Below are 24,524 nucleotides of genomic sequence, written 5' to 3'. Positions count from 1 at the left end.
CTGAAGCGAATATCCGTGCTTGTATTAGGTTTAGTCACAAACTCCATCAGAAAATCAACATCCTCTGTACATGTGTTTGTGTCTAAAATGTGGACAAAAAGACAGACATTTACGTCTTGATAATTGTTCAGTCCAATTCTAAAGTCCCGTTCAGACCGCGCCGTGTCAAAGCGTCCAGTTTAAGTCCATGTGAACGAGCGTATTGAGCGTCCACATGGACATAACCGTCCACAGCTTTTGTTGGATTTGTGTCAACATCTGGAAGGGGGCGCTGTTGAGTTATAAGTGTGTCGCCTTCATAATATCTTTAGACCAGCTTTGGACCTGCTTTAGTCCTGCTTTAGACTGGTTTAGTCCTAATTTAGTCCTGCTTTAGTCCTGCTTTAGACCTGCTTTAGTCCTGCTTTAGTCCTGCTTTAGTCCTGCTTTAGACCTGCTTTAGACCTGCTTTAGTCCTGCTTTAGACCTGCTTTAGTCCTGCTTTAGTCCTGCTTTAGACCTGCTTTAGACCTGCTTTAGTCCTGCTTTAGTCCTGCTTTAGACCTGCTTTAGACCTGCTTTAGTCCTCTGTAAATGTGTGGGAGTTTCACCTTCAGCTTCATATTATTCAAAGTTACAAATATTTCTACTCAAAATACTCTATGTACTTTTGTTCTGTCCTACAAACCTCTGAGTAAAAAGTACAAAAGTCTCAGACGGTGATAAAGTCCAGACTAAAGCAAACTAAAAAAACACTAAAGTCCCGGATCAGGACCTGGTTCTATTTCCAGCTCTGATGATGAAGCAGAAGATCCACAAACAGAACACGACGACCTGTTTAGAAGTGGAACAGCAGGTGCAAAACGAGCGAGCAGCGCCTGAGCGTGCAGTGCAGCCTTAGACCTGGTTTAGTCCTGGTTTAGACTTGGTTTAGACCTGGTTTAGTCCTGGTTTGGACCTGGTTTAGTCATGGTTTATTCCTGGTATATATATATATATATATATATATATATATATATATATATATATATATATATATAGCCCTGAACATGTGCAATACTGAATCAACCATGTGCAATACCTATAAATAAGAGTGTTCTATTTTGTTTTTTATACGGTTTACTTACCTGCTAATAGTATTACCTAGTCTTGTGCTAGTTATTTTTACTTTATTTTATTTTTGTTTTATTCTATTATCATTATTTTATTATTATTATTATTATCTAATTTGTTTTATCTTTATTTTGCATTTTTATCCATCCATCCATCCATCCATCCATCTTCTGCCGCTTTATCCGGGGCCGGGTCGCGGGGGCAGCAGTCTGAGCAGGGACTCCCAGATTTCCTTCTCCCCAGACACTTCCTCTAACTCCTCCGGGGGGATCCCGAGGCGTTCCCAGGCCAGCCGAGAGACATAGTCTCTCCAGCGTGTCCTGGGTCTTCCCCGGGGCCTCTTCCCGGTGGGACATGCCTGAAACACCTCCCGAGGGAGGCGCCCAGGAGGCTCCGGAACAGATGCCCGAGCCACCTCAGCTGGAGGAGCAGCGGCTCTACTCCGAGCTCCCCCCGTGTGGCCGAGCTCCTCACCTTATCTCTAAGGGAGCGCCCAACCACCCGGCGGAGGAAACTCATTTCGACCACTTGTATCTGTGATCTTGTTCTTTCGGTCACTACCCAAAGCTCATGACCATAGGTGAGGTCAGAACGTAGAGCGACCGGTAAATAGAGAGCTTTGTCTTTCGGCTCAGCTCCCTCTTTACCACAACAGACCGATCCGCCTGTCGATCTCACGCTCCATCCTTCACTCACTCGTGAACAAGACCCCGAGATACTTGAACTCCTCCACTTGGGGCAAGGACCCCCCACCCACCTGGAGAGGGCAAGCCACCTTTTTCCGGTCGAGAACCATGGCCTCGGATTTGGAGCTGATTCTCATCCCAGACGCTTCCCTCTCGTCCCAGTGCATGTTGCAGGTCGGTGATGGAGCCATCAGGACAACATCGTCTGCAAACAGCAGAGATGAGATCCTGTGGTCCCCAAACCGGACACCCTCCGACCCCTGACTGCGCCTAGAAATTCTGTCCATAAAAATTATGAACAGAACCGGTGACAAAGGGCAGCCCTGAGGAGTCCCTCATGCACTGGGAACAGGTCTGACTTACTGCCGGCAATGAACACAGCTCCTGCTCCGGTCAGACAGGGACCGGACAGCCCTGAGCAAAGGGCCCCGGACCCCGTACTCCCGGAGCACCCCCCAAAGGACACCCCGAGGGACACGGTCGAAAGCCTTCTCCAGATCCACAAAGCACATGTGGACTGGTTGGGCAAACTCCCATGAACCGTCCCGGTCGTGGAACACTGCATTTTTATTATCTATTTTATTTTATTTCCCCTCCTCCATTCCCTATTAAGATAGGAGAGGAGTTTTGTTAATAAGAGTTTTTTGTTTTGTTCATAAGAGTTCTTCTATTAAGAGTGTGTTTTGAAACTTCTATAATCCGTCCTTTCATCCTGTTCTACTGCGTTGTTACAACGAAATTTCCCCATGTGTGGATATTAAAGGTTTATCTTATATATATATATATATATATATATATATATACATATATATACATATATATATATATAAAATTCGCTAATATTCGCTAATTCGCTAATATTGTTAGATTTATTGTTTATATAATTCCCGATTAACTTTCTTACTTTTCTTTATTATTAAAGAATTGCTTACACATCTTCTATTAACTTCTCTTCCAACTTAATTTACCACAATTTATATGATATAAACACACTCTGTAACTAAGAATTGATATAAATTATATAGATTCTTAATTACAAAGTGAGGTTGGAATTCAAGGATAATGACTCATGAACCGTAGTGTGTTTCCTACGTGGCGAGGCTTTTGGGTCAAACCTATTGTCTGATCCGGCCAAGTACTGAGGACTCTATCCCAGAAATACAGAACGTTTTAGACTCCTAATTCCTTCCACCTAAAGCCTTAATGAGTTGATATCTTAATTTACTTTACACCAGACGACAACTTTGTGTTAACACTGTTTGATTTCCATTCATTCTGCTGCTTCATAAGACTTCACTCCAATCACACTTCAATTCACACATAAACAACTGGCACTGTTTCAATATTTAGTCGTATCTCCCTCATTGTCACTTGAACCTGGTTTGGTCTTGGTTTAGACCTGGTTTAGTCCTGGTTTAGACCTGGTTTAGTCCTGGTTTAGACCTGGTTTCAGTCCTGGTTTTAGTCGTGTTAAGTGACCATCTAGGGATGAGCCCCGGGCGCGGAGCAGCAGTGTAAGACGCCTCTCTGTCGCTGAACTCTCGCCCGTTCTGTTACATGTGAAGTGTTCAGATTCAAGACAGATAGAGACTGTGTGTGTCCCTCGTGTCCCTCGTGTCCCTCGTGTCCCTCGTACAAATAATGCCAAAAAGTCACATCTCAGAAAAAATATTTCAGGCGTCAGACCAAATAACTTAAGGAAAATAACAATCACAAATGACACAAATACACAAATGAATAAACACGTAAAATGTGGACTGATCAACATTAGAGCAATTTCCTCCAAATCGCTCTTAGTTAATGAATTAATTAGTGACTATAACATAGATCTTCTAGCTCTAACTGAAACGTGGCTTCAACAAGACGACTACGTCAGACTAAATGTGTCCACCCCACCCACCCATGTTAACCCCACCCATGTTAACCCCCATCCGCCTGTCACACCCGGCAGTAGCTCAGTGGTAGAGTGCTCAAGGTCGGCGGTTCGACTCCCCGCTCGGTCAGAGCGGTCAGATCCACTGGCCCGCAGGTTGGCGGTACGATCGCAGCTGCCTCATGTGAATACTGCCGTTGTGTCCTTGGGCAAGACACTTAACCCAACTCGCCCCCCAGTGTCTGCGTACATCTGGGGTGTGAATGTGTGAGTGAATGGGTGACTGGTTCCTTGATGTAAAGCGCTTTGAGTACCTTGACGGTAGAAAAGCGCTATATAAATGTGACCATTTACCTCCAGGAGCACAGAGGTGGTGGTGTGGCAGTGATCTCACACTCAAGCGACTCATGAGCCCTAAAATTAACAATGCATTTCGCTCATTCATAGTTATCTACCGACCTCCTGGTCCTATTCGGAGTTTTTAACAGAGTTTTCTGACTTTATATCAAACTTAGTGTTAGCCTTACTCTCTCAGTAATGCCTTCAGCGCCTTGTTAGACAGCATTGGTTTCACTCAGAATGTAAATAAAGCGACTCACACTCACAAGAACACTCTGGATCTTGTCCTAACGTATGGAACAGAGATTAGTGACCTCATTGTCTTCACTCAAAACTACTCCTAATTATCTTTCAGTTTATTAAAGATCATCCAGCCACAGAAAAAAAGTTATAATGATCATGTCATGTGATCATGTCATGTGATCACGTCATGTGATCATGTCATGTGATCACGTCATGTGATCATGTCATGTGATCACGTCATGTGATCATGTCATGTGATCACGTCATGTGATCATGTCATGTGATCACGTCATGTGATCATGTCATGTGATCACGTCATGTGATCACGTCATGTGATCATGTCATGTGATCATGTCATGTGATCATGTCATGTGATCATGTCATGTGATCATGTCATGTGATCACGTCATGTGATCATGTCATGTGATCATGTCATGTGATCATGTCATGTGATCATGTCATGTGATCACGTCATGTGATCATGTCATGTGATCACGTCATGTGATCATGTCATGTGATCATGTCATGTGATCACGTCATGTGATCATGTCATGTGATCATGTCATGTGATCATGTCATGTGATCCTGCTGAGAACAGTTTTAGTCCCAGTTTAAGTGATCAATGTGTCGACTTGACCATGAATTCTCTGAAGTCTGCTCTTGATGCTGCAGCACCGTTAAAACAGAAGGTCATTAGGCCAAAGCGCGCCTCCCCATGGTACAACCAAGAACTGCGTTCACATAAACAAAGAGTTAGAAAGTTAGAGGGATTATTTTGTCGCTCTCACACCGAAGAATCTCTAAAACCAGGAAAAGTTGCCTGCTGTCCTATAAGCAGGCTCTGCGTAAGGCCCAAACCAGATATTATTCAAATCTAATAGAAGTCAACAAAAGTAACACTAAATTCCTTTTCAGCGCTGTAGCTAGGCTAACAAACTGTCACAGTGCAGTAGAGCCCTCAATCCCAGCTACACTCAGCTCTGATGATTTCCTCCTATTTTTTAACAATAAAATAAAAACAATCAGAGATAAATTAGATGAAATTACCCCCGCTATTAGCCCTGAACTAGCCCAAGCTGTAAATCTAACGTCCCATATAAATCCACCTGTAAACCTAGAAAGGTTCACAGCTGTTGATCAAGCAGAGATAACTTCAGCCATTATGTCCTCTAAAAGCTCAACTTGTGTCCTAGACCCCATTCCAAGCTCCTCAAAGACATTCTTCCCCTAATTATAGACCCTATTCTTAATATAATAAATACTTCAGCAGAAAGTGCTTATGTTCCACAGTCCTTCAAACATGACGTCATTAAACCTTAATCCACATTAATCCCGACCTATTGGTAAACTACAGAGCTATTTCAAATCTTCCCTTCGTCTCTGCGTTGCATCAATGGAATTTCCCCATGTGGGACAATAAAGGATTATCTTATCTTATCTTATCTTAAAATCTTTGAAAAAGTTGTAGTAAAACAGCTTTGTCGCCACCTGCAGGACAATAACTTATTTGAAGTTTTCCAGTCAGGGTTCAGAGCCCACCACAGCACTGAAACTGCACTAGTTAAAGTCACAAATGATTTGTTATTAGCCGCTGACGATGGACTGGTCTCAATCCTGGTTCTGTTGGACCTCAGCGCAGCGTTTGACACCATCGACCACAACATTCTACTGCAGAGGTTAGAATGTGATGTAGGTGTTGGAGGAACAGCCCTCAGCTGGTTTAAATCCTATCTATCTGATAGGTTCCAATTTGTTAATGTAAACCAGAGCTCCTCACCAAGCTCTAAAGTAATTTACGGTGTGCCACAGGGTTCGGTACTCGGTCCAATTCTGTTTACTCTTTATATGCTGCCATTAGGCAACATTATCAGGTCACATGGCATTAACTTCCACTGCTCTGCAGACGACACTCAGCTGTATTTATCAATGAAACCTGATCAGAGCGATCAAGTAGACAGACTTAGTACTTGTGTGAAGGAGATAAAAACCTGGATGACACTAAACTACCTGCTTCTTAACCCTGAAAAAACCGAGGTCATTGTGCTTGGTCCTAAGCATCTACGAGACGCTCTATCTGAGCAGATAGTCACACTGGACAATGTCAGTGTAGCCTCCAGTTCTACTGTAAGAAACCTTGGAGTCTTATTTGACCAGGAGCTCTCATTTAAAGCTCATATAAATCAAGCTTGTAAAACAGCCTATTTCCATTTGCGCAACAAGAGCCAAAATCAGAAGAATCCTGCCTAAAAGTGATGCCGAAAAACTTATCCATGCATTTGTAACGACTAGATTAGACTACTGTAACTCCCTGCTCGCAGCGTGTCCTAAAAGCTCCATAAAAAGCTTTCAACTGGTTCAAAATGCAGCAGCAAGATTACTAACAGGAACAAAAAGAAGAGAGCACATTACGCCAGTGCTGAAGTCTCTTCACTGGCTCCCCGTCGAGTCCAGAATCAAATTCAAAATTCTACTCTTGACCTACAAAGCCATAAATGACATGGCCCCATCCTACCTCAAAGATGCTATAGAACCATATCATCCAAACAGAGCTCTTCGCTCTCAGAATGCTGGCCTTCTGGTGGTGCCAAGAGTCTCTAAAAGTACTGTAGGAGGTAGAGCGTTTAGCTACCAAGCTCCTGTGTTATGGAATCAGCTCCCGACCCATGTTAAATATGCTGACACAGTCTCTTCATTTAAGTCCAGGCTTAAAACGTTCCTCTTCGAAATCGCTTATGGTCAGAGTAGTTAGGAACAGAAACATAAACCCACAGCTTCAGCTACGCTGCCCTAGGAGTAACTATGCTGGGGGAAGTATGGCAGCTTGAGCACTATCCTCTTCTTCTTCTGACTACTTATGCTATCAAACAATATTTATTTTTTAATTCCACTTGCAAACTGTTCACCGCCTTCTTTTCTTTCTCTCACTCCTGAGGACCTGTGGACCCAGATGTCCCTCTCCTGGTGAAGTGTCCCTGCCCTGTGTGGACGGTCCCTCATCTGCCTGAAGAGTGGCTCCAGTTCCAGTCTCCCTCACGTCTGTGAGAGTCACATCCTCCTTCATCTAGAACTCCTCCAGGTTTATACTTTTTCCCAAGGAGGTTTTTTGTAGTTTTATCTGGCCGAGAAGGAGGCGCTAAGGACAGAGGACTCACCACAGACATTGTTGATTCATTTCCCACTGTGGCCCTCGGAGGCAACTGTTGTTGTGATTTTGGGCGTTACAAAAATAAATTGAATTGAATTAAAATGTGGATGAACTTAATAAAGATTTATTTAAGTTTAAATCCTGGTTTGGTCCTGGTTTAGTCCTGGTTTAGACCTGGTTTAGACCTGGTTTAGTCTTGGTTTAGTCCTGGTTTAGACCTGGTTTAGACCTGGTTTAGTCTTGGTTTAGACCTGGTTTGGTCCTGGTTTAGACCTGGTTTAGTCTTGGTTTAGACCTGGTTTAGTCCTGGTTTAGACCTGGTTTAGATCTGGTTTAGACCTGGTTTAGTCCTGGTTTAGACCTGGTTTAGACCTGGTTTGGTCCTGGTTTAGACCTGGTTTAGTCTTGGTTTAGACCTGGTTTGGTCCTGGTTTAGACCTGGTGTCCGAGCTCAGGGGCCAGAGTGGAGGGGCCAGAGTGGTGTCCGAGCTCAGGGGCCCAGAATGGTGTCCGAGCTCAGGGGCCCAGAATGGTGTCCGAGCTCAGGGGCCAGAATGGTGTCCGAGCTCAGGGGCCAGAGTGGTGTCCGAGCTCAGGGGCCAGAGTGGTGTCCGAGCTCAGGGGCCAGAATCAGGGGCCCAGAGTGGTGTCCGAGCTCAGGGGCCCAGAGTGGTGTCCGAGCTCAGGGGCCCAGAATGGTGTCCGAGCTCAGGGGCCAGAGTGGTGTCCGAGCTCAGGGGCCAGAGTGGTGTCCGAGCTCAGGGGCCAGAGTGGTGTCCGAGCTCAGGGGCCAGAGTGGTGTCCGAGCTCAGGGGCCAGAGTGGTGTCCGAGCTCAGGGGCCAGAGTGGTGTCCGAGCTCAGGGGCCAGAGTGGTGTCCGAGCTCAGGGGCCAGAGTGGTGTCCGAGCTCAGGGGCCAGAGTGGTGTCCGAGCTCAGGGGCCAGAGTGGTGTCCGAGCTCAGGGGCCAGAGTGGTGTCCGAGCTCAGGGGCCAGAGTGGTGTCCGAGCTCAGGGGCCAGAGGCTAAAATGACTTTGCTGAAGCTGAAGCAGTGAATATTTGATATTTAGAGAAACATCACGAAACATTTCACACTGTTCATGACCTTTTTTCAGTCCAATGGAAACGTGTCTCTCTTGAATAATCCACGTTTGCAGCGTCGTGTTTATCCACGTGAGCTCTGCTTGTCCTTTATCTGGAGGCTTTCATGATCAGATCCCGTCATGATAAAGCTTTTATTCTGCCAATAAAAATATCGACCTTTGCCCATGTTTTCCCGTCACAAACTCGTCCGTCAAACATTCTTCCCTGAAGCGCGGCAAGAGCAACGAGTGGAGCATGTCTTCTCAGTAAGTACTGCTTTTCTTTATGATATGTAAAATATATTCAGCGTTGTGAGAGTAACATTTGAACACAGTATTTGCTCTTGCGCTGCAGTTAGAAGGTGTTTGATGAGTTGTTTCTTTCAGTCGTAAAGCACAGTCAGGGCGACGCCCCGAACAGACAACGTGGGTGATATTACATTCTTTTGTCAACAAGACGGATTTAATACTGTTTGTCTCATAAACTGTTTCACACGTGCTCTGCTTCAGGCGAGTGTCCGAAGGCGATAACCGCTCCATGGACTTCCCCCTGGCCTTTAAAAGTCCTTCTGATCCCACGTGAGAAAACATTTATATGAATTCTCTCTTTAATTAATTATTGGATTATTCTAACTTGAAATCTCCTTCAAGCTGCGATTCTCTGCACGACAAGTCCACGAAGCTTCTGAAGCCTCTGAACTCTGGATCCCCTGAAGATGATCCCAGGTGAGTCCACAAACACAGAATTGTAAGCGTAGCTTTAGCACAGTTAAAACATCTGAAAATACAAGTAGCGTCCTTTACATGCTCAGTTAGAGCTTCTCCTCTGCACATGCTCAGTTAGAGCTTCTCTAGAGAAGAAGAACCAAGCTTCCTGCAGTACTGCTCAGCGGCCTGTAGAGGCTTCAGCAGCAGATGAGGGGGAAACAGCCTTATTTGGATAATAATTGCGACAGACCTAGACACCTAGACACGCAGGTCCACCAAGACACGCAGGTCCACATAGACACGCAGGTCCACCAAGACACGCAGGTCCACCAAGACACGCAGGTCCACCAAGACACGCAGGTCCACCTAGACACGCAGGTCCACCTAGACACGCAGGTCCACCTAGACACGCAGGTCCACCAAGACACGCAGGTCCACCAAGACACGCAGGTCCACCAAGACACGCAGGTCCACCAAGACACGCAGGTCCACCAAGACACGCAGGTCCACCAAGACACGCAGGTCCACCTAGACACGCAGGTCCACCAAGACACGCAGGTCCACATAGACACGCAGGTCCACCAAGACACGCAGGTCCACCAAGACACGCAGGTCCACCAAGACACGCAGGTCCACCAAGACACGCAGGTCCACCTAGACACGCAGGTCCACCAAGACACGCAGGTCCACCAAGACACGCAGGTCCACCAAGACACGCAGGTCCACCTAGACACGCAGGTCCACCAAGACACGCAGGTCCACCAAGACACGCAGGTCCACCAAGACACGCAGGTCCACCTAGACACGCAGGTCCACCAAGACACGCAGGTCCACCAAGACACGCAGGTCCACCTAGACACGCAGGTCCACCAAGACACGCAGGTCCACCAAGACACGCAGGTCCACCTAGACACGCAGGTCCACCAAGACACGCAGGTCCACCAAGACACGCAGGTCCACCAAGACACGCAGGTCCACCTAGACACGCAGGTCCACCAAGACACGCAGGTCCACCTAGACACGCAGGTCCACCAAGACACGCAGGTCCACCAAGACACGCAGGTCCACCTAGACACGCAGGTCCACCAAGACACGCAGGTCCACCTAGACACGCAGGTCCACCAAGACACGCAGGTCCACCAAGACACGCAGGTCCACCAAGACACGCAGGTCCACCTAGACACGCAGGTCCACCAAGACACGCAGGTCCACCAAGACACGCAGGTCCACCTAGACACGCAGGTCCACCAAGACACGCAGGTCCACCAAGACACGCAGGTCCACCTAGACACGCAGGTCCACCAAGACACGCAGGTCCACCAAGACACGCAGGTCCACCAAGACACGCAGGTCCACCAAGACACGCAGGTCCACCAAGACACGCAGGTCCACCTAGACACGCAGGTCCACCAAGACACGCAGGTCCACCTAGACACGCAGGTCCACCAAGACACGCAGGTCCACCTAGACACGCAGGTCCACCAAGACACGCAGGTCCACCAAGACACGCAGGTCCACCAAGACACGCAGGTCCACCAAGACACGCAGGTCCACCTAGACACGCAGGTCCACCAAGACACGCAGGTCCACCAAGACACGCAGGTCCACCTAGACACGCAGGTCCACCAAGACACGCAGGTCCACCAAGACACGCAGGTCCACCTAGACACGCAGGTCCACCAAGACACGCAGGTCCACCAAGACACGCAGGTCCACCAAGACACGCAGGTCCACCAAGACACGCAGGTCCACCAAGACACGCAGGTCCACCTAGACACACAGGTCCACCAAGACACGCAGGTCCACCAAGACACGCAGGTCCACCAAGACACGCAGGTCCACCAAGACACGCAGGTCCACCAAGACACGCAGGTCCACCTAGACACGCAGGTCCACCAAGACACGCAGGTCCACCTAGACACGCAGGTCCACCAAGACACGCAGGTCCACCAAGACACGCAGGTCCACCAAGACACGCAGGTCCACCTAGACACGCAGGTCCACCAAGACACGCAGGTCCACCAAGACACGCAGGTCCACCTAGACACGCAGGTCCACCAAGACACGCAGGTCCACCAAGACACGCAGGTCCACCTAGACACGCAGGTCCACCAAGACACGCAGGTCCACCAAGACACGCAGGTCCACCAAGACACGCAGGTCCACCTAGACACACAGGTCCACCAAGACACGCAGGTCCACCAAGACACGCAGGTCCACCAAGTTACACTTGAACAAGAAGAGCACTGATCAGAGATGGCACCGTTTGCTCCCATTTTTATCCGTTCAAAACAAAATGACTCTCTTTCTCACTTACTTAATTACTAATTTGTCCAGATTAGAAATGCATTGATATACTGCTTTATTCGCCTTGATAAACATCTCAGTCAGAGGTCACAAAGGTCATGACTTTGTTTCATGTCTTGATTATAATAACTCTTTGTGTGTAAAAACCTATAAAAGTCCTGTTTCTCTTTCAACACTTCAAAGCTTTTCATGTGATTCTCTTTTACATCTGGTGAAAAACTTTTAGACCTTTTGTCCTCCAGACCTTGAGTCTCAGGTCAGTTCTATTTGGTAAAAAACCTTTGGTCATAAAGTTTTACCAGTTTAAGATTGTAACATCTGTGTTTAGTTTGTTCTGATCAGCTCCTTCCATGTCGTAAGAACAGATTTGAGCCAGGGATTCCTCACTTCCTCCTCATGACTCAAGCGTCTGTCATCTGCAGTAAGACCTGTACAGGAATCCCCGGCACCACATGACTCTCAGTATAAGACCTGTACAGGAACCCCTTGCACCACATGACTCTCAGTATGAGACCTGTACAGGAACCCCTGGCACCACATGACTCTCAGTATGAGACCTGTACAGGAACCCCTGGCACCACATTACTCTCAGTATAAGACCTGTACAGGAACCCCCGGCACCACATGACTCTCAGTATAAGACCTGTACAGGAACCCCAGGCACCACATTACTCTCAGTATAAGACCTGTACAGGAACCCCCGGCACCACATGACTCTCAGTATAAGACCTGTACAGGAACCCCCGGCACCACATGACTCTCAGTATAAGACCTGTACAGGAACCCCCGGCACCACATGACTCTCAGTATAAGACCTGTACAGGAACCCCTGGCACCACATGACTCTCAGTATGAGACCATTGAGCACAACATTCTGGATCACACCAGCAACGCTCTCATTTCACCTGAAGTACTTTACCCTGCCATATAAATCTTGAGATTGTTTTATTCCACTCATAAAACAGCCGGTTGAGGCTGGACATCGAGAGTCTGGAACAGAAAGAGAAATCTGAGCAAAACATACATTTTTATAATTTTAATTCTTTGACTTGGACTGAAACATTGGGTCTTTAAGCAGATTTGCACTAAACCAGTTTTCCAGAATAACTCAGGGCATGAGGATTTCTATTTTATGTTTGTTTCATTTTGCACAAAAACTTAAGACAGAATCAGAATAAGGTTTATTGCCATTTGTCAATGAACATAATTCACAGACATAGGAACTTGTCCTGGTGCAACACAAACAACAAAACATTGAACAATGAAAAACAAAACGGCATGATATGTACATAGTAAGATAAGATAAGATAATCCTTTATTGTCCACACATGGGGAAATTCCATTGTTGCAACGCAGCAGATACAGAGGAAAAGGACAGATCACTTATAGGAAGTTTAAAGAAACACTCTTAATAGAAGAACTCTTATAAATAAAACTCTTATTAACAAAACTCCTGTAAACAGGTCCTCTCATATCTTAACAGGGAATGGAGGGAAGAAAATAAAAATAAAATAAAATAATAATGATAAGGCTGCCCCAAATAAATTGTGTTTGCTGTAACCCGACCCACCATTTTTCAAGTGGGTAGGTAGGTAAATTATTTTTTTTGTAAACTTTGAAGGCAAAAAAAAGATTCAAAATGAATTGTATGTTTGGCGTAACCCTACCAATTTTTTTCAAGTGGGAAGGAAGTCAAATTCTTTTCTTTTTTTTTTTTTTACTTTAAAACATAAAAAAATCCAAATTTGTATAATGATAATTTGCCTATGAAATTAAGTTAATATTATCATTTATCAAAAGAGATGCTACCGTAAATGTACAAAACAAAAAAATGAATAAGTCCACCAAATAAACTATTTTTGTACAGGACAAATGATTTTATTTTTTGGCCATTTTCATGTCGTAGAATCGTCGACGTCTTGATCATCATATATGACAAATTCTGCATATTTCAGCCACTGTCGAATCCCGTTTTTTCTATTCTGCCAGTGACACGCAGTGACCGCCAGGGGTCAGTGACCACCAGGGGTCAGTGACCGCCAGGGGTCAGGCTTCAACAGACAATGAGTTGAACGTTCTCCGCTCGTGTTAAGTTTCATTTTCATTTCTTTTTCGGCTTCGTAATATTTTTAGCGAGTTCCAGTGATACAAAATTATTCAACACGGCGCATTTTTGAAAAAACGGTCGGTGAGTCGGCGAAATATAAGAAAAATAAAAGAATTTGGCATAATTTTGACAAAATGCTGATATTTTTTTTTCAGTCGGCTATAATTTTGACGGCTCGGTCGAGTTACGGCAAACAGACATATTATTTTGCTCTGCCTAATAAAAATAGCTGGCATAAGACAAATAATACTAATAATAATGGTAAAGTAAACACTCTTATTTACAACAGTATTGCACATGGGTATGACAGTATTGCACATGGGCATGACAGTGTTTGTTGTAGAGTGTGACAGCAGCAGAAGGACAGACTGTGAAACGTCTCCGTCACACAGTGAGGGTGGATCAGTCACTGAAGCTGCTCTCCAGAGCGGACAGAGTGTCCTACAGGGGACAGAGTGTCATTGCAGGGGACAGAGTGTCCTACAGGGGACAGATTGTCCTGCAGGGGGCGACACTCATGGTCCAGCATAGATGTGAGTTTAGCCAGGACCCTTCTGTCCCCCACCTCCTGCACCGAGTCCAGAGCACAGCCCAGGACGGAGCTGGACTTCTTGATGACTTTGTCCAGCCTCTTCCTCTCCCTCTCTGTGATGCTGCTGCTCCAGCAGACCACACCTACAGGAGCTGATGCCACCACAGAGTCAGAGAAGGTCTTCAGGAGTGGCCCTGTCTGGAGTGGCCCTGTCAGGAGTGGCCCTGTCAGGAGCGGCCCTGTCACTCCAAAAGACCTGAGTCTCCTCAGGAGGTAGAGCCGACTCTGGCTCTTCTGTGTTATGAGTCCAGTTTGTGGTTCAGATGAACACCAGGTCCTTGTATGAGTCACTCTCTCAATGTCCCGTCCCTGGATGTTCACTGGTGAGGGGGGCGTGGCCTCTGTGGAAGTCCACCACCATCTCCTTGTTCTTCCCCGTATTGATGAGGAGGTGGTTCCACAAAGTCCTGCTCCAGTCCTCTGTCCTCCACATCATCATCTGTGATGAGTCCGATGATGGCAGAGTCATCAGAGAACTTCTGCAAGACACAGCTGTCCATGTCTGAGGTCTGCAGTGAAAAGGGTGAAGAGAAAGGGCGCGAGGACAGTGCCCTGGGGCACCCCCACACTTCAGGTCCCCCACACTGCAGGCCCCTCACACTGCAGGCCCCCCACACTGCAGGTCCCCCACACTGCAGGCCCCCCACACTGCAGGTCCCACACTGCAGGTCCGAGTGTCAGACACACAGTCCCGGGCTCTCACAAACTGGGGTCGGTCTGTGAGGTCGTCCAGGATCCACTCTGCAGGTCGTACTCCACACCAGCCGTCTCCAGCTTGTCACTCAGGAGCTGATGGTGTTAAAGGCGCTGGAAAGATCGAAGAACAGGATCCTCACAGAGCTGCCAGGCTTCTCCAGGTGAGAGAGAGAGCTGTGCAGCAGGAGATGACGGCGTCCTCCACTCCGATGTCAGGCCGATATGCAAACTGCAGCGGGTCCATGGCTGAGCTCACGGTGGAGCGGAGGTGGTCCAGGACCAGCTCCAGTGTCTTCATCAGATGAGACGTGAGTGCCACCGGCCTGAAGCTGTTGAGGTCTTTGGGGCGCGGTGTCTTGGGCACAGGTACCAGACAGGAGGTCTTCCAGACCTGTGGTACCACCCTCAGCTTCAGGCTCATGTTGAAGACATGCTCCATAACTCCACACAGTTCATCTGCAGGACTTAAGGAGCCTGGAGCTGATGCCGTCAGGTCCTGCTGCCTTCCTCACTTTAATCCTCTTCAGCTCACTCCTCACCTGTGCTGCTGTGACAGTCAGTGGTTGGCAGGGGGACCATGTGCTGGGGGGATGGGTGAGTCCAGGTGAAGTGGGGAGCTGATGGTCCAGGGCAGAGAAATGAAGAGGAACGGATGCAGGGCATTGTCCAGCTGTGGAAGAGGGAGCATGCAGCTGTGCAGGGGGAGGGGCGGGTGACCGATCAAACCTCAAGAAGTGAGCATTTAAATCATTCACCCACTGTATGTCCCCCTCTGTCTGGACAGGGGGGACTTTTAAGCCTGAAATGGTTTTCAGGCTCCTCCACACTCCCTGAATGTTCTTCTGCTGCAGCTGCTCCTCCTCTTGTAGCCTCCTCCTGCCTGATCTTCCTCCTCAGCTCCTTCTGCACAGTCTTCAGCTCCTCCTTGTTCCCTGACCTGAAGGCTCTCTTCTTCTCCTTCAGCAGAGCCTTCAGTTCACGGTTAATCCATGGCTTGTTGTTTGGAAAACACTGCACCGTCCGGGAGGGAACAATGTTCTCAAAACAGAAGTTGATGTAGTCCGTGATGCACTCTGTGATGGTGTTGATGTCCTCCCCATGTGGGTCATAAAGCTCAGTCCAGACAGTGGTGCTGAAGCAGTCCCTCAGAGCCTCCTGGCTCTCAGCAGACCACATCCTCACCTCACGGGACACCACAGGCTGCCTGTGCACGATGGGTTCATACACAGGCCTCAGATGTACAAGGTTGTGGTCCGAGCTGCCCAGGGGAGGGAGGGGGGAAGAAAAATAAGCCTCTTTGGTGTTGGCAAAAAACAAGTCCAATGTTCTATTGTCTCTGGTGGGGCAGGTAACATACTGGGTGTATGTTGGCAGAACAGAAGAGGGAGAAGCGTGGTTAAAGTCACCCGAGACGAGGAAGAGAGCCTGTAGGTGCTTGTTTGTAATCTACTGGTGCAGAAGAGCAGTGCATCACAAGCATTGTCAGCGTTAGCAGACGGGACTACGTACACTGCCACTACAATAACGTGTGAGAACTCCCGGGGCAGATAATATGGCCTCATGCTAACCGCTAACAGTTCAATGTCTTTGTTACACAGCTGCTCCTTAACTGAGCAGTGGCTTGATCTACACCACTTCTCATGGACAAACACCTCCAGGCCTCCACCTCTTTTCTTTTCACTCTCCCTCGTCCGGTCTGCGCGCAGGAGGTGAAAATGGTCCAAAGCGACAATACGGTCCGGCATTTCTGGGGTTAGCCAGGTCTCTGTGAGCAAAATTATGCTAGAGTCTCTGTATTCCCGTTCATACCTTGTAAGACTCTGAGCTTCGCTGTCTTATTGTGGAGCGACCTCACGTTTCCCATGACGATCTTTGGGAGCGCAGGTCTGAAGCGGCGTTTCTTTTCCCGGAGCTTGGCACCAGCTCCCCGGCCCCTTCGTGTCTTTCTTAAGATCTCCCCTGGTATGGAGTGCTTTTCTCCGGGAGAGACCGCGCCAGCTCTGGCGCCGCCTCTCAGGTAAATCAGTCGTCCCTTTGTGTACACCCGCCGGGGGAGGGGCGCGAGTCCAGCGCACATCGCCGCGACAGAAGAAAAACACAATAATCCAGCCAAATAAAGTTTGAATCGACGCGTGTCCAGAGCGCGTGTCGGTGTGTACACATTTGGCCAGTGGATGTATGTAAAAATATGTACAGAAATACAATAAATAGGACATAAAAAGTTTGGAAAAGTAAGAGCGCATTGTAACGTGCAGCCAGCCTCACCGGCGCCGGAAGTCCTTTCGTGATATAGAGTTATAACATTCAACTTTTATTCCAGACTCAAGGTCCATTTTCAAACCATTTTCAGTTAATTTTTGTCAATGTCAAACAGCTTACGCTCATGATATCACTGAATGCTGGTTTGACTCTGTTTCTTATCTTCAGATATCATATTCTAAATGATTCCAGATCCAAGCTGCCTCAGACTGAGCTGGATGCTGTGTTTAAGGTCAGTGAAGAAACACGTTCATGTTTCTGCCTCAAAGATGAAATAAACACGCCTTTCTGTCCCAGTGTCTGGAGGAGGACATTGTGAGGTTTGTCTTAAAGCAGCTGCAGTGGCACTACAGGCTCTTGGCCTCAGATTACCCAGAATGCTCTGAGAGTGAGTCAGAGCAGAGCAGCAGAGAGGCGGTCTTGAACATCACCCTGGACTTCCTGAAGAGGATGGACCAGGAGCATCTGGCCGATCGCTTGAGGAACAGTAAGACCATAGTTTGCTGAGCCTGTTATTTTACCCTGAGTCTAACCTAAAACTCTATTGCGTCTGTCACCAGAGTCTGTTGCTCCTGCTGGTTGTAACCTGAAGTCTCAGCTGCGCCGGAGGTTTGGCCGTGTGTTTGAGGGCGTGGCTAAAACAGGAGACTCCGCCTCCCTGGCTCAGATCTACACATCGCTCTACATCACAGAGGGCGGGGCCTCAGAGGTCAACCAGGAACATGAAGTCAGACTCATGGAGAGCGCGTCGAGGACACCGGCCACTCCAGAGAAAACCATCACATGTGAAGACATCTTTAAAGCCCGCCCACATTCACCAGAGCCAATAAGAGCGTTGCTGACAAAGGGCGTGGCCGGCGTGGGGAAAACAGTGCTGACTCAGAAGTTCAGTCTGGACTGGGCTGAAGGCGGGGCCCACCAGGAGCTCCAGCTGCTGTTCCCGTTCACTTTCAGAGAGCTCAATGTGCTCAGAGACACACCGTTCAGCCTGGTGGAGCTGCTGCACCACTTCTTCAGTCCATCCAAAGATCTCTGCAGCTTCCAACAGCTCCAGGTGCTCTTCATCTTTGACGGTCTGGACGAGTGCAGACCTCCTCTGGACTTCAGCAGAACCCGGGTCCTGAGCGACCCCACAGAGTCCGTCTCAGTGGACGTGCTGCTGGTAAACCTCATCAGGGGGAGTCTGCTTCCCTCCGCTCGCCTCTGGATAACCACGCGCCCTGCAGCTGCCAATCAGATCCCTGAGTGGTGCGTCTCCATGGTGACAGAGGTGCGAGGGTTCACCGACCCGCAGAAGGAGGTGTACTTCAGGAAGAGGTTCAGAGACAAGGCCAAAACCGTCATCTCCCACATCAAGAGCATCCGCAGCCTCCACATCATGTGCCACATCCCGGTCTTCTGCTGGATCCTCTCCACAGTTATACAGAAGCTTCTGAAACAAACAGAGAGCCCAGAGCTGCCTCGGACTCTCACACAGATGTACGTCCACTTCCTGGTGGTGCAGGCCAAAGTCCAGAACATCAAGTTTCACCAGCGATCATGGGAAGACCATCACTGGACTCCAGAGACAAGGGAGATGGTGCAGTCTCTGGGAAAACTGGCCTTTGAGCAGCTGCAGAAAGGAAACCTGATCTTCTACGAGAGTGACCTGAGCGAGTGTGGGCTGGACGCTGCAGCGGCTTCAGTGTACTCCGGAGTGTTCACACAGGTCTTCAGAGAGGAGTCAGCCCTGCACCAGGTCAAAGTCTACTGCTTCATCCATCTGAGTGTGCAGGAGTTTCTGGCTGCTCTTCACGTCCATCAGACTTTCAGTGAGTCTGAGAAAATCTTCCACAGCTCTGCTGTGGACCAGGCCTTACAGAGTCCAAACGGACACCTGGACATGTTCCTGCGCTTCCTCCTGGGGCTGTCTCTGCCGACCAATCAAAGGCTGCTGCAGGGTCTGCTGACTCAGACAGGAAGTGACCGAACCAATCAGGACACAGTGAAGTACATCAAACAGAAGCTGAATGAAGAGGGTCTGTCTGCAGAGAGAAGTCTGAACCTGCTCCACTGTTTGAACGAGCTGAACGACCGCAGTCTGGTGGAGGAGATACAGAAGAAGATGAGAGAAGGACAGCTCTCTCATAGAGACATGTCTCCTGCTGATTGGACGGCCATGACCTTCCTCCTTCTGTCCTCAGACTCTGACCTGGAGGAGTTTGACCTGAGGAACTACAATCCATCGGAGGAGGCTCTCCTGAGGCTCCTGCCTGTGATAAAAGTGTCAAACAAAGCCATGTAGGATTATTTTATTCAGAACGTTTATAGAGAATTTGGGTAACTCACAAAAAAACTGTGTTTCCAGTCTCTCCTGCTGTGGCCTGACCCCTCAGAGCTGTGGTCTTCTGGCCTCAGTCCTCAGCACCTCCAGTTTCAAACACCTGGATCTCAGTAACAACGACCTCCAGGACTCAGGAGTGGAGCTGCTGTGTGATGGACTGAAGAGCGCCCCCTGCAGCCTGGAGACTCTCAGGTGAGACGCTCCCATGATGTCCACATGAATGTAACGCTGCCCCTTGTGTCCACATGAGTGTAATTCTGTGTGTTTTTAGGCTGTCTGGATGTCTGGTCTCAGAAAGGGGCGGGGCTGCTCTGGCGTTAGCTCTATGCTCCGCCCATTTCCATCTGAGAAAGTTAGACCTGAGCTACAACCATCCAGGACCCACAGCAGAGAAACTGACTGCTCTACGGGACGATCCACACTGCCCCCTGCAGTCTGTCAGGTGAGACCACACTGCCCCCTGGACTGTGCCTCATAGAGACTATTTCTATCCTGAATGTGACTATCGTTTATTCACCTCAATTATGTCCAAAATAATGGAACAAATCCTCCCAAACTGAATCCACAAAGATCAGACACAAGACGACATAAGACCATCTTTACACAATGAGACACACACAAGAGGACATAAGACCATCTTTACACACAATGAGACACACAAGACGACATAAGAGCATCTTTACACACAATGAGACACACAAGACGACATAAGAGCATCTTTACACACAATGAGACACACACAAGACGACATAAGACCATCTTTACACACAATGAGACACACAAGACGACATAAGACCATCTTTACACACAATGAGACACACAAGACGACATAAGACCATCTTTACACACAATGAGACACACAAGACGACATATGACCATCTTTACACACAATGAGACAAATACAATGTATTTACTTAAACACGGTTGAAATAGATGACTTAATAATAAAAAAAATTGAGGCTCTTTACGATTGTCCAACATCGACAATTAAAATCAAGAGTCACCTGACAGATCCACTGACTCTGAGGAGTAAGACAGGGTTGTGCGTGGTCTCCTCTTTTGTTTGCGTTTTACTTGGAACCATTTACCCAATATATTAGCCAATCATAAACAATCAATGGTCTTACATTTGATGGGAAGGAACAAAAAATTGTCTTTGATGCAAATTATGTTTTTGACCAAACCAGAACTAATTGGATGCATTTCCTTCATAATATTATCCCCTTTGACCCCCTTTGACTCTCAGACCTACCCAGTCAACAAAATCTATGACATATCTTGGCGTAATTCTGCATAAATAGTTGTCCGCGGTTTTAGAGAAAAAACATACCTTGAAGAAAGACCTTGAGAAATGCCTTTGGAATCCAAACACAGGAAGGGCCTGAGGGGGGGCCTAATGATGTTAGTAAATGTGAAGAGCATTTAATACCTTAAACCTTTATGTTAAGTGTTCATTGTGTGTCAACCGATCACAACCTGGTGGTGAGTTGGATCCTCTGGTGGAGGAGGAAGCCGGACAGACTTGGCAGACCCAAGTGCATTGTGGGGGTCTGTTGGGAACGTCTTGTAGAGCCTCTGTCAGTAGAGTATTCAACTCGCACCTCCGGGATGGCTTCTCCCATGTCCCGGGGGAGGCTGGGGACGTTGAGTCCAAGTGGACCATGTTCTCCACCTCCATTGTTGATGCGGCTGCTCGGAGCTGTGGTCGCAAGGTCTCCGGTGCCTGTCGCGGCGGCCCCCGAACCCGGTGGTGGACACCGGAAGTAAGGGATGCCGTCAGACTGAAGAAGGAGGCCTATCAGGCCACTCTGGCTTTAGGTCTCCTGAGGTCATCGACAGGTATCGGCAGGCCGAGCGAGCCGCAGCTCGAGCTGTCGCAGAGGCAAAAACCCGGGCCTGGGAGGAGTTCGGGGAGGCCATGGAGGAGGACTATCGGTCGGCACCAAAGAAATTCTTGCAAACCGTCCGACGCCTGCGGGTGGAGACCTGCTGACCTCAACTGGGGATGTCGTCGGACGGTGGAAGGAATACTTTGAGGATCTCCTTAATCCCACCGTCACGTCTTCTGAAGAGGTAGCAGAGACCGGGGACTGAGGGGCTGGGTGGTTTAGGTCCTGGTCGTGGAACACTGGACCAGCTCTAGACATCGGTGTGAAGCGTCTGTGATGAGAATCAGCTCCAAATCCGAGGCCATGGTTCTCAACCAGAAAAAGGTGGCTTGCCCTCTCCAGGTGGGTGGGGGGTCCTTGTTCTCTCCAGGTGGGTGGGGAGTCCTTGCCCCAAGTGGAGGAGTTCAAGTATCTTGGGGTCTTGTTCACGAGTGAGTGAAGGATGGAGCGTGAGATTGACAGTTGGATCGGTGCAGCAGCTGCAGTGATGCAGTCGCTGCATCGACTGTTGTGGAACTGAGGAACTGAGTCCAAAGACAAAGCTCTCAAGTTCCCGGTCACTCTACATTCTGACCTCACCTATGGTCATGAGCTTTGGGTAATGACGCAAAGGACAAGATCACAGATACAAGTGGTCGAAATGAGTTTCCTCCGCCGGGTGGCTGGGCGCTCCCTTAGAGATAAGGTGAGGAGCTCAGTCAGACGGGGGGAGCTCGGAGTAGAGCCGCTGCTCCTCAAGCAAGGTGGCTCGGGCATCTGTTCCGGATGCCTCCTGGGCTCCTCCCTGGTGAGGTGTTTCGGGCATGTCCCACAGGGAAGAGGCCCCGGGGAAGACCCAGGACACGCTGGAGGGACTATGTCTCTCGGCTGGCCTGGGAACGCCACGGATCCCCCCGGAGGAGTTGGGTGAAGTGTCTGGGGAGTAGGAAGTCTGGGAATCCCTGCTTAGACTGCTGCTCCCGCAACCCGGCCCCAGATAAAGCGGAAGAAGATGGATGTGTGTGTGTTTGTGACTGTTTGTGACTCTCTGAGTGTAAAAAGTGATGTGTTGTCTTTAGACTGGAGCCTGCTGGAGAGAAATGGCTGACTCCAGGTCTGACGAAGTGTAAGTCTTCTGTTCACACTGTATTCAGATTTTTACGGAAGTTTACTGAAGAAGAAACAAGCTAATCCGTCTAGTTTATGTGCCACAGATTTCATTGAACTCTCTCTGGATCCAGACACAGCAAACAGAAAACTCAGACTGTCTGAGAACAACTGCACAGCGACGTATGTGGACCAAGACCAGCCGTATCCTGACGAGCAGCAGAGATTTGACTTCTGTCCTCAGGTCCTGGGTACCAGCAAGCTGATGGGGCGCTGTTACTGGGAAGTGGACTTTGACTTGAGACCAAATGGAAGTGTCTACATTGCACTGAGTTGCAATGGAATCTTAACAAAAAAAGACGAGAAAAACTGTGAGTTTGGGGCAAACAGAGGATCCTGGGCTCTAAAGATCTCCAGGGGAAGTTACGGCGTTGCTCATGGTGGGAGAGTGTCAACCATCCCCTACACTCCTCTCTTGTACCGGTCGCCAAATGCATCCCGCTCCACCGCCTCCTACATCGGGCGAGTGGCCGTGTACTTAGATTTCGCAGGAGGATCCATCTCCTTTTATGAAGCGTCCTTCGATAAACTGATCCTCCTGCACAGTTTCCACACACGTTTCTCTGAGCCTCTGTTTGCTGGATTTAGAGTGCAGAAGGGTTCAGTGTCTCTGGTGAGCAAAGAATGAATACTTCTGTCTGCATCCTCCTCACACGGGCCCCTCACACGGGCCCATCACACGGGCCCCTCACACGGGCCCATCACACGGGCCCCTCACACGGGCCCATCACACGGGCCCCTCACACGGGCCCCTCACACAGGCCCCTCGCACAGGCCTTTAACTGCTGGACCAGAACACGCTATCAACGGTTGTGATTAGCATCATCCATGTTCTCCGACTCAAACTGTCCATCTGAGATCAACCTTCATGTCAGTGCACTCCAGAGGGCGCTACAGGTCCATCAGGTCCAAATCAGTCAGATTCAAGAACACTTTTATTCTCTCAATCTGCCGCGCAGTTTCAGGGACCGCGGCATTTCCCTTATAGCCTCATGGCTAACCCTAACCCTAAACCTAACCTTAACCCTAACCTTAACCGTAACCTTAACCTTAACCTTAACCCTAACCCTAACCTTAACCCGGCGCGGTCTAAAACGCTAAATAGCGTAAATAAAACGCGGTCAAATAGCGGCGCAGTTTCAGGAGCCGCGGCGCGTGGCTGGCACAAAAATAACATGGCAGTTTCGGCCGCGCGCCGCGGCTCTGCAGACACTCCCTAAATGTAATGTGCATTTAAAATGTTTATTTATAGAGCTGACGAAAAATGGTCTTTTATTAACAAGATTTTGTCCCCTGCGCCACGACGGACAAACCTCAGCACCCCTTCTGCCCACTAAGGGCCCCTGCAACTAAGGGCCCCTGCCTGGAGCCCATTAGTATAGCTGCGTATTTCCCTGTTGTGACCATGAGGCCTGTGTTTGTTCAGACTCAGAGGAAGTGACCATTTCTTGCTGTTCTATATTGGACATCTCCATCCCAACCATGTATTTGGGCCTCAGGACTCTGTATTTGGGCCTCAGGACTCTGTATTTGGGCCTCAGGACTCTGTATTTGGGCCTCAGGACTCTGTATTTGGGCCTCAGGACTCTGTATTTGGGCCTCAGGACTCTGTATTTGGGCCTCAGGACTCTGTATTTGGACCTCAGGACTCTGTATTTGGGCCTCAGGACTCTGTATTTGGGCCTCAGGACTCTGTATTTGGGCCTCATGACTCTGTATTTGGGCCTCAGGACTCTGTATTTGGGCCTCAGGACTCTGTATTTGGGCCTTAGGACTCCTGCCATAGACACAATAAACATTCTCCTGCTGCAGTGAAAAAGGCCCTCAGCCCAAGCTGCACCAACGATCAGGGACAGACATTGGACATTCACAAGGACTGAAGGACTGAGGACAAAGAGGTACATTTGATTCTTGATTGTCCTTCCCTCTTTTCACGGTGGACGTCCTCTGTTCTCGCTCTGGTCCAGTTTTGTTTCGTTGTGTTGGTTTATTATCACTATTTTTGTAAAACTCTGTTCTTTCTCTATGGCCAGAGTTT

The 24,524-nt window shown here is 48.6% G+C and overlaps 1 protein-coding gene across 1 annotated transcript; it reads left to right on the top strand.

Moving 5' to 3' along the window:
- Positions 1-7,907: 7,907 nt before the first annotated feature.
- LOC140369445 (NLR family CARD domain-containing protein 3-like) lies at positions 7,908-23,133 on the top strand. The gene is made up of 10 exons (XM_072456792.1): positions 7,908-8,428; positions 8,970-9,038; positions 9,111-9,185; positions 17,297-17,360; positions 17,426-17,615; positions 17,689-19,408; positions 19,476-19,643; positions 19,723-19,893; positions 22,399-22,445; positions 22,534-23,133. The coding sequence occupies exons 1-10, from the start codon at positions 7,908-7,910 to the stop codon at positions 23,112-23,114; spliced, it is 3,606 nt and encodes a 1,201-aa protein (XP_072312893.1). The 3' UTR covers positions 23,115-23,133.
- The last annotated feature ends 1,391 nt before the right edge of the window (positions 23,134-24,524 follow it).

Source organism: Eucyclogobius newberryi, unplaced genomic scaffold, assembly GCF_026437365.1.
Source record: "Eucyclogobius newberryi isolate DKJ021-1_F unplaced genomic scaffold, fEucNew1.0.hap1 SCAF_20, whole genome shotgun sequence".
Lineage (NCBI taxonomy): Eukaryota > Metazoa > Chordata > Actinopteri > Gobiiformes > Gobiidae > Eucyclogobius > Eucyclogobius newberryi.
Note: the sequence above shows the minus strand (reverse complement) of the source record. Positions and strands in the feature narration are given on the sequence as shown.

Bases quoted from the DNA above. Each gene is read 5' to 3' on its own strand.
- LOC140369445 (XM_072456792.1), top strand. From the start codon at position 7,908: ATGGTGTCCGAGCTCAGGGGCCAGAATGGTGTCCGAGCTCAGGGGCCA. The intron at 17,361-17,425 runs GTCAGTGAAGAA...TTTCTGTCCCAG, and splicing joins AGCTGGATGCTGTGTTTAAG to TGTCTGGAGGAGGACATTGT. The intron at 17,616-17,688 runs GTAAGACCATAG...GTCTGTCACCAG, and splicing joins GGCCGATCGCTTGAGGAACA to AGTCTGTTGCTCCTGCTGGT.